Consider the following 14,333-nt stretch of genomic DNA (forward strand, 5'->3'; position numbering starts at 1 on the left):
AAAGAAATAAAAAGAAAAAGAAGGATGATAAAGCGAAAATGAAGAAGACTGAGAGTATTTGCAGCTCGCTCAGTGATATGAGCAAGACCAGTGATAAGAATGAGAGGAAGAATAAAGTGTCATTGGACACAATGCATTTGGAGAGGTTACTGAATGAATTACACAGGATGTTGGAGAAGTCGGATAAGGTAAATGAAGTTAGTTTTTATAAAATGTTATTTTGAAGAAATATTTAAGTACTCTACTACTACAATTGCTTTGTATTTCGTCACGCATATGCTGTCTTTCTACAAGGTGAAAGTAGCTTAAGACTCTTAAGAGTTACTTTCAAGGTAATATACCGTAATTTATATTTTCAAAATAATCACCCTAAAGAAAGAGATGGAGAAGGGAAACATAGGTGAATGGAATCTCAAAACTATGTATTATATGGAACCTCAATTGTTTATATAAGCTTTTCGAGTAGTACATACTCCACCTCTTCCTCCTCCTCCTGAGTAGTACTTGTGCCTAAGATGGCCTTGGACCGGTTCGTAGGCCTGCATACTTTCAAAATTTCATACTGAAGTGTGAGTTGTTTCAAATTTTGCGTCCATGTTTACTAGTGCCATGGACAAAATTGCAATAAAACTTGCAGCAAATTCATATTCAAAATAGGAAAAAATGGGCTATCCTAGGCGCCAGTACCTTAGATGTGTAATTATTATTTATTTATTGGCAGCAAGCACCAGACAAGGCCGTGTTCAAGAAGCTGCACGGGCTGAAGGCGCTAGAACAGCTGCTGGCCCTGGCGGCCGAGAGAGAAGACCTTGCCAATCAAATCACTTCCAAGTTAGTATAAAACACACTGAACACCAGCCCCGAAGAGATTTTATTTACAAATAAATTCATCTAAACAATCTTCATATTATTGCTTGTGCTTTGTTGTGGTTCCGAGTCACACTAAAAAAACGTTCCGCCACACCTAAATACAAAAGTTTGTCACCTGCTGGATACGTTTAAAACTACTTTCTGAAAGGTGATTTTAGAGTGTGCCTAAAGTATTAGATCCAAGAAAGAAATACTTTACTAAAATGGCACTTGTCCAATTCATAACTTTAATCACACATATCGTGGTGGTTAGTTTCCAAATGCACCGAGAGATGGCGCTGTCACCTGCTCAAACTAGCTAACGACTGTTTGCCTTAGAACATCAAGTGTGTATTTTTATATCTTGTTTGTGAGACTTGTTTGGGAGATAATTATAGTTGTTTAAAGTTCAAACGGCTTTAATTTCGAAAAGGACCCTTGGTACAACCTTGTTCATGGTCCATCGAGTCGGATACGGTGTTTGTAGTGCAGTGCGTGTGAGCAGAGCTACTCTTCGCATCGACCCCATAGTAGCAGTGGATTGCTGTTCGGAGGGATCGATTTGGCTGGCAGAGCAACAGCGACGGTGGCGCCATCTAGCGAGAGCCAAGCTGAATACACTAGGAGGTGTGTTGCCAGGAGAGGAGGACAGCGGAGAGGGCGTAAGCAGCGCGTCACAACAGATCAAGGTGGAAAGTTGATTTAAGTGAAAAGTGCAAACCGTGAGTACATTTATATTATTGGGTACGCGAAATTCAACCTTATTTCAAAGAAGTTCAAAACTTTAAAGATCAGTGGAAGTTCATCAAGAAAGTTAGACATTTTCAACCTTATAACTAAGGAGTGCTGGACTTGGTGCAGATTTAGAATAAAAATTAACTTGTAATATTTAGCTTCATTAGTTTTAGGACTTAGAATATTTAGTAAAAAAAACGAAGGTACGGGGAATCCATGTCGGATTTAGGCCAATATTTTAAACACTTGTAATTTTTTACAAATTTTACTTCGAGAATTTTCTAAGTGTCAAGTTTACACTTGTGTTAAATTAATTTAGTTTGTGCATGAAATAGTTCTTGTAATTATAATTTAGAAACTTTGGAGATTTTATAGATTTATTTAGTTTGTTTCAACATGGAATCGTTGGTAAATTTTCAAATTGATTTGTCAACTCGTATAACTAAGGCGAGAAGTAATTTTAAAAAGTCCCCTAAGGAGCGTATAACTGAATATTATGTTGAAAGTAAGCTCGAGGCATTGGAACAGCTGTGGAATGATTTTAGGCAGGGTCATAAAGAGCTACTGCATACAGCTGATGCTTCGTTACTAAGTACTTTGAAGTATACAACCGACGATATGTATGAATCAACAGAAGATCAGTATATGACATACAAGTGTGATTTGAAATGCATTTTAACTAAGTTCCAGTCTAATGTAAGTAAGATAAATGTGAGTGCAAATGAAAATGTAAATAAAAGGTCTTCTTTGGTCAAATTACCTAAGATTAGCATTCCCACATTTTCAGGGAAATATACAGAGTGGCCCACTTTTCGGGATTTGTTTGTGTCATTGATACACAATAACACGGAGTTAGATAATGTACAAAGGCTGCAATATCTTAAGGGTTATTTGGCCGGGGAAGCTGAGCAATTGATTCGGCACACACCTGTGTCGGACGCAAATTACGCGCAATGTTGGAAACAATTGGAGGAACGCTATAGCAATAAAAAATATATTTCGAATTGCATTTTGAAACGTCTGCTTAGTCAACGGAATATTACGACTGAGTCAGCAGGTTGCTTAAAAGAGTTGATGGACACGTCTTCCGATTGTTTGAACGCATTACAAAATTTGGGTATAGATGTATCGTCTTGGGACCTAATTGTGATTCATTTACTTTCACTTAAATTGGATGCCGAATCCAGAAAACAGTGGGAGCTGAATGTTGCAACTAATGTGTCGGCGGATGCGTTGCCGACGTTTAAAGAATTTCAAACGTTTTTAACTAATAGATATCGAGCTTTGGAATTCATTGAACCGAAAAACGTATACAAGGCAACACCAGTCAGTTCAAAGGCTACCAATAATAAAGGTCACACAAAGGTCTTGCATGCGACCACCATAGTAAAATTAAGTTGTGAATTTTGTGGCGAGGACCATAAATTATGCTTTTGTAAGAAATTTGCTAACCAGGAATATGAGAAGAGGCACGAGTTCGTAACCAATAATAGAATTTGTTATAACTGCTTAGGTAGTAATCACGGTGTTAGATTTTGCCAAAAAGCCACTAGTTGCAGAGTATGTCAGAAAAAACACCATTCCTTACTTCATCCAAGGGGTGTTCCAACGGGTAATTCAGGTAGTTCAGATCAATCAGTTGGAAGGGCAACTAACGGGCCCTCAGATGGAGGCTCCATTCAGGCTTCAGAGGAGACTACACCGGTAGTGACTTGTTTTGCGAAAGGTCAGGTAAAAAACCGAGTTTTGTTACCCACGGCAATCGTGAACGTTGAGTCCAAAACAGGTCAGTATCGGCCATTCAGAGCTTTGTTAGATCAGTGTTCACAGGCCTCTTTTGTAACAGAGGCCACAGTTCAAGGGTTGGGATTGCAGAAAACATCTGCCAACCCTACAATCTCGGGATTAGGAGATGATCCAAGGTCAGTTAGGTCAAAAGCAACCGTAACTTTAAAACTCCAGTCATTAACGGATCCGAACTTTAAAATACAGGTAAAGTGTTTTGTTTTGACAAAAATTACCTCTTTACTTCCCGAGAGGCAAGTGGCGGTTCCGGATTGGGTACAATTAAAAGACTTGTGTTTGGCGGATAAAAACTTTGATACGCCCAATAAAATAGACCTTTTACTGAGTGCAGAAGTTTATAGCCAGATTTTGCGGGAAGGTTTATTGAAAGGACCAGCCGGGTCCCCGGTAGCTCAGTGTACTGCCTTTGGCTGGATAGTGTCTGGAACAGTGCGCGCCGCGGGAGTAGATAATCAAATATCCGTTTTCCATACACAGGTGGAGGACAATGAAATAATAAAAAGATTTTGGGAATTGGAAAAAGAGCCTTTATTAAGTTCACAGATTTTAACAAAAGAAGAACAGAGGTGTGAAGACTTGTTCTCAGCCACGACGCGTAGAGATGAAACTGGAAGGTACGTCGTGAAGTTGCCATTTCGCGATGAGGAGTCGACCTGGAACAATGGGAACTCTCGTGAGATAGCAATAAAAAGGTTAAAAGCATTAGAAAGAAAGTTCACAAAAGATAAGGTACTAAAGGAGAGATATACGGAAGTGATAAATGAATACTTACAGTTAGGTCATATGGTGCCTGTACCAAATCAAGAGATTAGTAAAGAAAGATCAGCTTACCTGCCACATCATGCAGTCGTCAGAGAGGATAAGATCACCACAAAGGTCAGGGTGGTCTTCGATGCGTCCTGCAAAAATGAAGACGGCGTGTCATTGAATGACAACTTGATGGTTGGACCTACACTGCAGCCAGACCTGCGACATTTGATCATGAGTTGGAGGAAACATCCAGTATGTTTAATTGCCGACATCGTTAAGATGTACCGAATGGTGAGAGTAGCAGAAGAAGATTGCGATTTTCAACGCATAGTGTGGAGAAGTTCGCCGGAAAATGATATACGGGACTACAAGTTACTTACTGTCACGTTCGGCACAGCTTCAGCGCCTTATTTAGCAGTCAGAAGTTTAAATCAAGTCGCCACAGATCATAAAGAAGAGTACCCAATGGCATCAGAGAAAGTCGCAAGGGAATTCTATATGGATGATCTGATGACCGGGTGCGAGACCATAGAGGAGGGTACAAGATTATATCAGGAGATGAAGGAACTATTAAAGAAAGGTGGATTCATTCTACAAAAGTGGTCAAGTAACAAAGATGAATTACTACAGATAATAGATGACTCAGGAAATGGAGAAAATAGCAAGCAGGACAAAGCTTTAGAATTTAAACAGGACAACATAGTAAAGATATTAGGACTCACCTGGAATAGAAGTCGCGATGAATTTCAATACTCGGTGAAGCTGCCGCCGTTGTCTGCACCTGTAACAAAAAGAAAAATTATATCCGACGTTTCGCGGTTATTCGACCCCCTGGGGTGGATAGCTCCGTGCGTAATAAAAGCTAAGATATTCATTCAGCGATTGTGGATAGCAGGGACAGAATGGGATGAGGAACCACCATCAAGCATCTTAGAAGATTGGTATACTTACCGCAATGAACTGGCTCAACTTACTAACTTCAGTATTCCGCGGTGGATGTTCACAAAGGCAGATGACGTCGTCACCGAATTGCATGGCTTCTCGGACGCATCCAATGTCGCCTATTCTGCGGTTGTTTATTTGCGCGTTATAAACGCAAATTCAGACGTCCATGTCGTCCTAGTTAGCGCTAAAACCAGAGTGTCACCCGTTCGGCAAGTCAGCATTCCACGTTTGGAGCTCTGTGGTGCTGCCCTGCTGACTAAGCTGTTGGTTGAGGTAGCTGGAGTTTTGAATATTCCCAGGACCGATATAAGAGCTTGGACTGATTCCTCAGTAGTATTAGCATGGCTAAATAAACATCCAAGTAACTGGAAAACGTTCGTGGCGAACCGAATTTCTGAAATCCATTCCAAATTGGAATCCTCGCAATGGTTTCATGTCTCGACGAAGGACAATCCAGCTGATTGTGCTTCGCGAGGAGTTCAGCCATCGGAGCTTGCAGAATTAGGGCTGTGGAAGTTCGGTCCGAAGTTTCTATGGAATAAGGACATAGCATACAACAGGTTAAAGAACAACGAGACCAATCAAGAGCAATCTTTAAGAGTTCACATTGCTACGAGTGAGATAGCAGTGCCGATATTGGACAAATATTCTTCGCTGCAAAGGCTGATTAGAGTGATAGCATTTTGCAGGAGGTTCGGCACGAAAAAAGAAATAATTAATAAAGGTCAAGAGCTTAAGCATTTAAATAAATGGGAACTCGATGAAGCGTTAGTGACTTGCATTAAAATAAGTCAGGTTGCTGAATTTGAAGCTGAAATAAAAGAAATACATACATACGGACAGGTCACATCCAAATCGTCCAAACTACTCAGCTTAAACCCTTTCATCGATAAGCAGGGATTACTTAGAGTGAATGGACGAATCACTAACTCACAAGAACCTCAAGGATTTAAGGAACCCATAATCTTGCCACACAGATCACACCTTTCTGATTTGATAGTTGACGACGCTCACAGGAAAACGTTACACGGTGATGCAAAATTGATGCTAAACTTTATCCGATCAGCATACTGGATTATCGGAGTCAATAATCTGGTGAAACATCGTGTGCGCAAATGTGTGGTTTGTGTGCGGCACAAGGCTAAACTGCAGAATCAACTTATGGGCACTCTACCGGCCGTTAGAGTTACACCCGCGAGAGCATTTTTAAATAGTGGTGTAGATTATGCGGGGCCCATAATGCTGAGAACCTCTAAAGGCAGAGGTCATAAGGCTTTCAAGGGTTATATAAGTTTATTCGTATGCATGGTTACAAAAGCCGTGCATATTGAAGTGGTGAGCGATCTTACCTCCAGAGGTTTTTTAGAAGCGTTTAAACGCTTCGTTGCTAGACGCGGTCACTGTGCCAATCTGTATAGTGACAACGGAACTAATTTTATAGGCGCTTCAAAGGAGCTCAAAGAGTTGTTCGATGCGGGGAAGTCGACAATGACCAAAGAAGTGGCAGACAGCCTAGCTGTTCGTGGCACTAATTGGCATTTTATCCCTCCCCGCGCACCTAATTTTGGCGGGCTATGGGAAGCAGGCATAAAATCGGTCAAATATCACGTAAAACGCGTAATTGGCGAAGCTACTCTGACATATGAAGAGATGAGCACTCTTCTCAGCCAAATAGAGGCATGTCTGAACTCGCGTCCCTTGTCCATGTTGAGCAATGATCCAACAGAGGCCGTTCCTTTAACCCCAGGTCACTTCTTGGTAGGAGAACCACTTGTGACGATCCCTGAGGCAAATTATGAGAACTGTAATCTAAGTACTTTAAAAAGATGGCAGATCACTCAAGAAATGTTACAGAATTTCTGGAGACGATGGTCGAATGAATATCTTACCCATCTCATGCATCGTTACAGGTGGGCCTTCAAGACCCCTGAACCGGAAATCGGGAACATAGTTTTGGTGAAGGAAGACGATTTACCTCCTAGTAAGTGGCTTTTTGGTAAAATCCTCACTAAATATCCTGGCTCAGATGGATTAACGAGAGTGGTATCTTTGAAATGTAAGAACTCCGTGATAAAACGCCCCACTTCTAAAATTTGTGTATTACCAGTAAGTGAATAAGTGTGCAATGCAATAGTAAGACTATTAGAGAGATAAACCTTTGTCATAGATGTAATAGCTGCTAGTTGTATCTAACAGTGAATATGTAGCATAAGTAATATAAGCATAGAATAGCTAATGTTGCAATGGTAGACAGTCAGAAAGGACATTCGGTCCTTGGTGGGCGGTATGTCCAATTCATAACTTTAATCACACATATCGTGGTGGTTAGTTTCCAAATGCACCGAGAGATGGCGCTGTCACCTGCTCAAACTAGCTAACGACTGTTTGCCTTAGAACATCAAGTGTGTATTTTTATATCTTGTTTGTGAGACTTGTTTGGGAGATAATTATAGTTGTTTAAAGTTCAAACGGCTTTAATTTCGAAAAGGACCCTTGGTACAACCTTGTTCAGCACTTAAAGACCAGCCAATAAAGTAACTGCTGCTGTTTTAGCTCACACTTAGAACGAATTGGCAATAAAAGAACAACTGCATTTTTTTTAGTTCTCGCTTGTCGCGCATATCCCGTCAATTAGCGCCATCTATAATGAGAAAATTACAGTCTTGCTGCGCGTGGATTGACGGTATTAGATTAAAATGAGATTATTTAATGGTGATTTAAATTAAAACGAGATTATTTTACTCAGGTGCCTATCTACAGCTGTGACTATATCAACGCGCGGCGTCGCGACGGACCCTGAGAGCGCGCGTAACCTTTTGAATTCAAACGGCTCCGTCCACGTCGTCAAGCTGTTGGCCAACCAAATGGTAAGTTTAAACAAAATACTTCCTCTTGCCAAGGTGGTTCATGAATCATGAAACAGGTTGAAATTGACTGGTGTACAGGATTTTTTATTATTCGGCGCGAAATATTAATAATTAAATAAATATTACAGTAGATGAGTCTCGTTTTATAAGTTAACATTGATGTTTGAATTATATTTCATATAAATCATATATATTCCTATTTCGTCCACAAGTGGCAGTCCCTTCAAAGCTCAAGTATTACATTATACCCACGGACTTATAAGATTATCCGGATAGGGTACATTGGCCAAAAAGTGTGTCCACATGAGAAGTCAAGGTGGGCCGTTGCATCTCTTTCTAATTAGGGTGACCATGAGTTATATGTATCTGGGATATTAGGATAACGTGAAATATATAGTTTGGCCAAGATCTTTTCTCATTCGTGCATAGTCAGAGAGAATCTTACTGTCGTTTTGCTGTGCTAGTATTATGGCCCCTGAAAAGGGATATAATAAATATATTCTATTCTGTAAAACGCTTCACAATATCTTACTTAATTTAGTCGTCCTAAAAGCTGTTACTGATAGGCGTACCGGACCGCCACCATGATCGATCGTGAGGAAGGTGGTCCGCCGTAACTTCTGTCAAGGTATGAGTAAGAGAGAGACAGATATGCTGACAGGACCAGGGTCGCGGTCCGCTCCGCCCGTTTATTATAGTTTTTAACCAAGGCGCTTGTCAATGGAGCATAATAGACATCAGAGAGAAACATATTATCTTTTTCTTACGATAGTATTATGGAGCTTGTTAGAGTCGAGCCTACCGCGAACGCCGAAGTTCGCAAAATGCGAGCATCTTTCTCTGTCACTCTTAACTCCTTTACGTCTCCATGTATAAATTATTAACTAATTTAAACGGGACTTAATCGCGTATTAAGTTTTATGTTTACGTCCGACGTTCCGAGGACGGCGTTGTCCCCGTGGTCTCGAAGAAGACTGGCTAAAGTTGACATCAACATCTTCTAGCCGCGCGAGTTTTTCGAACTACTCGCACTTGGTCTTGTTTATTGACTTGAACATTTTGCGCACTAGGGATGTTACTCTGTCGACATACAACACTAACGATATCCAATTTTTCGTCTGTCGATATTCGTTCTTGCTTACACATACTAATAACTGGGGGCCTACCGCAAAAACCGAAATTCGCAAATTGCGGGGATTTTTCTCTTTTACTCTCACTAAGACGTAATAAGAGTGGCAGAGAAAAACGCCCGCAATTGGTGAACTTCGATTTTCGCGGTTCTTCGGTTTTTCGACTTAAGGTGTTACGATGCCGGACATGTGTTTGAAAATTAATAAATGGTGGCCGTTAGCCGCCACTGTCGAACTCAAAAATGGTCACGATTTTTCATTTGTAGTCATTTTTCATGTTCATATGCGTCATGGCTTACGTTTTGCACACTTTAACTATCTTTAATTCTTTAAGCGTCATCTACTCATCGTAGATCTGTCTGTGATTGCAACTAGTTTTCAAATTTGCCGCCTTTTTCTACTGGCGGAAATGTGTGTCCAACCTATATCGAATCGATTACGTATATATAAATAGTTAGTAAAACCGTTTCAGTATTAAAATATAATGTATAAACGTAAGTCTGGAATGTTTAAGGACTTTGGATTTCAATTTTGCCAATTAATTATTCTGTAATAGCTATCATTCCAACAATTTAATCATGCCGAAATATAGACATACCTAATTAGATAAACTTACTTAAGTACTTAATAAGAATTGTCTAAAACTGATTCACATCGTGCCGACATCATGGTCAGCCTACTGAGTTTGACAATTATCGTCTTGTATTTTTATCGTAAAATTGAATGATTGTGGTTCACCTGTGAAAATATATACCGAAATCAGCAAAACTTTCACTTCTACAACCTGTCACACAACATTTTTTACCCCTTTTTTAAATATTTCGCAATTACATGCTGAGCCCCCCACCATTCACGTATTTTGAAAATATCTCGAAAATATGTCATCAAGTTGGGGATACCAATTAATATTCAAAGTTTCTACAATGTCTACCATATTAAAATTAATGTTTTTTTTTGTTGTGCACATGCTTGGTTTAATCAGTTAATAATATTGACATCATAATTATTTACAAATTACTTAAAAGATTTGAGAACCGCACTCTGTATATAGCACTAAAATTGTATAAGAAAGTATTTCATTTCAGTAGTATAATGATATAAATACTACCACAATGGTATGTTTTTAACATTGGCAACATGTGCGAGTGAGACACCACGCCCCACTTTTGCTATCTCAAGTGGACCGTTTTCTCTAGTCTGGTAAGAACACCATTCTGCCTCAGTGATGAGGTTCAATTTACTATAACAAAAAAAGTTTGAGTGTGCTCCACTTTACATCTCCATTATTATACCGAACTATACGTATTGTCTACCTTACACTATTGCTGCCATCTAGCGGCTCCTGCTGTTATTATGAAGTGCGTCTATGTTACTATTTTATCGACATAAGCGCCATCTATACTTCGTTAATAACTTAATATGCTGTCAACTTTATGTACTAGGTGGCGCATCATGTCTCGAAAGTTGAAACTCGGCGTAGAAGATATTATCTAATAAAATAACTGCCTCCATTCTATACAGTTTTCCAGCTGGCTCTGTCTCACTATAAAATGTGACGTGTTTTATTCTAATGTCTCTTTCGTTTACCCTGCAAAATGTGGTACGTCCTTCATAAATTAAATTTTGTCTTTAATTAGGAGTTCCAAGGCAATAAAAGGTTTTTCAGATTCAGCTATAAAACTATACTTTATTGTTATATCCATATTCCGTTTCTAACTTTTTCTATCACAGTGAAAGGGGTACCAAACATTACATGGTCGATTAGGTTTGATGTCCGCCCAATCTGACGTAGTTATCCTTTGCAAAGTTTCGCAATCTCCTTATGGACTTGATTGGGTTTAGGTTTACGACATCTGTTTTTTGAAAGGGTTGAACACTGTTGACGAAGTTCGGGTTGTTTTTGTGACAAACAAATACCTACCGTTTTTAATAACTTCTTGATTATTTGTAGAGTTTATTATAACTATGAACCATGTGTATTTTTAGGCGCATAATTTGCAAAATAATTTGAGGTATATTCAGATTTTAAAGAACAGATATAAAATATAACTAACTTTTCACGCGACCGTTCGGAAATGTTTCAATAGATGGTCTAAAACCAAGCTGGAAAGTAGGCAATAGCTGTAGCATCTGAACCACCACTACTACACTGTTTCATTGTTATCATCATCTGTCATTGGTGATCATTGTCATTGGTGATGGTAAAAGGTCTTTTTGCGGCGCAACTATTTCCTTCAAAAATAAAATTAGGTATTTATAGAACCAATTACTTGCTTAAATAAAAAGAAACGTCAAAAACATTCAGTTCACGCTTAAGAGGTTTTTACTTTTGTAACTGTTTGTGGTTTTTTTAGCAAAAACGCTTCTAAGTTTAGACTGTTTAGAGTCGGTTTGAAGCAAACAACAGAAAAACGCCTCTTAAAAGTGATAAAAAAAGTAAAAAAGGCGGGATCGGAAAATACTTACTGAATTGGATAGTGTTAATTTTGTTAGACTAAAAAACACAAGAAACACGTATCTACGCTATAAAAATGAGTTCTACTAGTGGAGAAAATATAAATGTTCCTGGCAAAAATACATCGCTTTCTTTCAACAATTGTCCTCACGCTAATATTAATATTAATTTCTATTAAACTTACTTATAGTTATGCAAATGTTTTCTCATTTCCTCGCAGTAGTCGTGAAAAGCACTACGTAATGCTTCGGCCGGAAACGCTAAAGATGGACTCGTATTATTTGAACTCAAACTCACTCTCTCATCTTTAAGCGTTTTTCCGGCCTCTCCTTGAATGTACTATAATTCTAAGAGTTGTTATTTAAGTGGAAACATTAGTGGACATTTTTCCATACAAACGATCTCGACATTTTCCTATCTGGATTTTGGCCCTAGATGATTTTTCTTATATGAGTTCAATATAACCATTACCTGTGTCTTTTTTTAATATTCCGGTTTATATAATAACTAGGCTACTTCAAACAGCGTTAAGTAATGGCTAAACTGGTCAAAAAAATGCGCAACAATAAACGCAAAAATCAAAACGGTCAAACACAGAATCTCTTTCTCATTTCGTTCCCAAAATTTCGTTACGCAAACGCGTACGTCACGTTTGGAAATCGAATTTATTTACACTAGGGGTACAGTAATAACTCGAATGATCTTGTTTTTAAATGAGTGTATGTCTTCTATATCCTCTTCTTGGTAGGGTTGTGTACGGCTAGAGGATAGCCTATTAGGAACGTAAAATCGAAAATGAACGGTTGGACCGCAAGTATAATCGACGAAAAACTCCTTTCCTTAATAAAAGTGTATTTGTTTTGTTTTTCCTTTATTCGATTGCGATGGAATTCAAATCGATTTTTTATGAATGAGTTACAGTTCATGGTCTGACATGCACTTAGCCGGTTTTTAATAATCATTCTAAAATGTTCACAAAATATCTCAAACATTTTACTTAAATCTTGTGTTAACATTCTCATCCATGTCCACAGCCTTTGTAATTAAGCTAAAAAGTACGTAGTTCCTACCTATCACATTTTATTATTTTGCAGTAAAATATCGGGCGGTAATTTACTTTTGAAAATAAATACTCATAATTGGCTCTTAAAACAAGTAACATGTAATTAACAGTTTTAAAAATTGCAACTTTCTGAAAACTGAAATGTATAAAGCGTGTACCAATTTAATGTACTGTTTAAAAATCAATTGCTATACTAATTAACGTATACTTTCCGTCATACTTTGTATTTTGTAGCGGGTTTCTCAATACATTTGGTTTAATTGCATGAGAAAGCAGGACGATGAATGTAAGAGGTTCCGTCATTTGAGAGTTAAAGTTAATTTGACAGTTGGTTTGCGTTTATAAAGTCAAATTACTTTGGAAATTGGAATTATTTTGCCTCGTATTTGTAAAACAGGTACTTAAAGAGAAAAATATTGCCATTTTATCTTAATTACGGTAAAATAATACACTTGTCGATTTATTTCAGACTTTTTTGATCGTACCTATTGTTAATAAGGTTAAAATTTATTTTAAAACATTAGTTGCTGCACAATTGCACATTCGTTGAGTGCAAAAGAAGTGATGATACATTGATAATTTATACTTTAATTTGCAAGCTTTTGCGCTTTAGTTATGGTTCAAAGTTGTAATAACGTTTGCAACTAGGTAGGTTTTTCATTATTAGATTTCTCGTGATTCTTTGAATGCTCACTCTAATGGTAAAAACGTCACTTTTAAATTGATATATTCAACTTGCCGAGGATTTCTACGCAGTACTGTGACAAAGCACAGCGTATTCCCAGGCCGACTGTACATCGACCGCTAAACAAACTTTATGTGTAATTAAAAGCTTATAATAACTCGCCGACGTTAATTGAACGTTATCTCCGACGCCATCTTTGAATTGTCGAATATTTTTATTTTATTTCCCTTGAATCATTTACTTTACGAGGGTTTGCTGAGATTGCAATCTCTGTTCATTTGCAATGTAATAGTTGTATCCAACAGATAAGTAAACGCTCTTAGTATCCAAAAAATAAAGTTTAATTTGGATTTGATACGAATTTGTAACTGTAGCGAAACGACCAAATTTGTTATTGAAATAGTCCTTTCACTTTTTACGTTTGCAGTGGCAATAAGCGGTACCGCAGTCCATGCAGTATGTATTTTTGAACATTTGGTCCATTTTTGAAACCAGGAAGTTTATAATGATTACGAAATTTCATATTCCGATCCGATCCCATCTGGAGATGAAGCTCTGATATTTTGTAGTTTTGTTATCTGTCAATGCTGTGACAATGGCTTCTATGGCACATGCAATTTGGACTTTATCAAGTGGACAGTTACATTTTTTATAGTTATCTCATTTGTAGGAGAAAGACCTCTCCGATCCGCGGGAGATGGAGCTGGCGTGTCTCCTACTGGACTGGTTGTCGGTAGCCCTGGACTCCGTGACGCAGATCGTCTCGCCACCGGCCACTTGGGCGAGGGCTCACATGCTTGTCAGGTTAGTGGTGCAGGAGAAATATCACAGATCTTCAGGATATAAAGCTGGCGTATATGCTGCTGGTCTGACGCAAATTGCAAATCTAACTTAGGCACAAACTACTATCAGGGTCAATTAACTATATTAGCCTTAATATGCACTTAGCTCTTGCGTTACTTTACTTTTCGGGCTAAATTATGTATGTATGTACAGTCAGCAAAGCTAATAGCTTGGCACCCCTGCATGCACATTTGAATCCGTTTTT

At 38.4% G+C, this 14,333-nt stretch overlaps 1 protein-coding gene across 1 annotated transcript in view; it reads left to right on the forward strand.

Moving 5' to 3' along the window:
- Positions 1–38: 38 nt before the first annotated feature.
- LOC133516653 (uncharacterized) overlaps positions 39–14,333 on the forward strand; it is a 39,751-nt gene continuing 25,456 nt past the window's right edge. The window contains exons 1-7 of the mRNA XM_061849670.1: positions 39–188; positions 722–831; positions 1,355–1,545; positions 3,206–3,315; positions 3,622–7,066; positions 7,846–7,952; positions 13,956–14,089. Of these exons, the coding sequence (XP_061705654.1) occupies positions 39–188; positions 722–831; positions 1,355–1,545; positions 3,206–3,315; positions 3,622–7,066; positions 7,846–7,952; positions 13,956–14,089 (4,247 nt within the window). The remainder of the gene's footprint in view (positions 189–721; positions 832–1,354; positions 1,546–3,205; positions 3,316–3,621; positions 7,067–7,845; positions 7,953–13,955; positions 14,090–14,333) is intronic.

This window comes from Cydia pomonella, chromosome 3, assembly GCF_033807575.1.
Source record: "Cydia pomonella isolate Wapato2018A chromosome 3, ilCydPomo1, whole genome shotgun sequence".
Taxonomy (NCBI): Eukaryota; Metazoa; Arthropoda; class Insecta; order Lepidoptera; family Tortricidae; genus Cydia; species Cydia pomonella.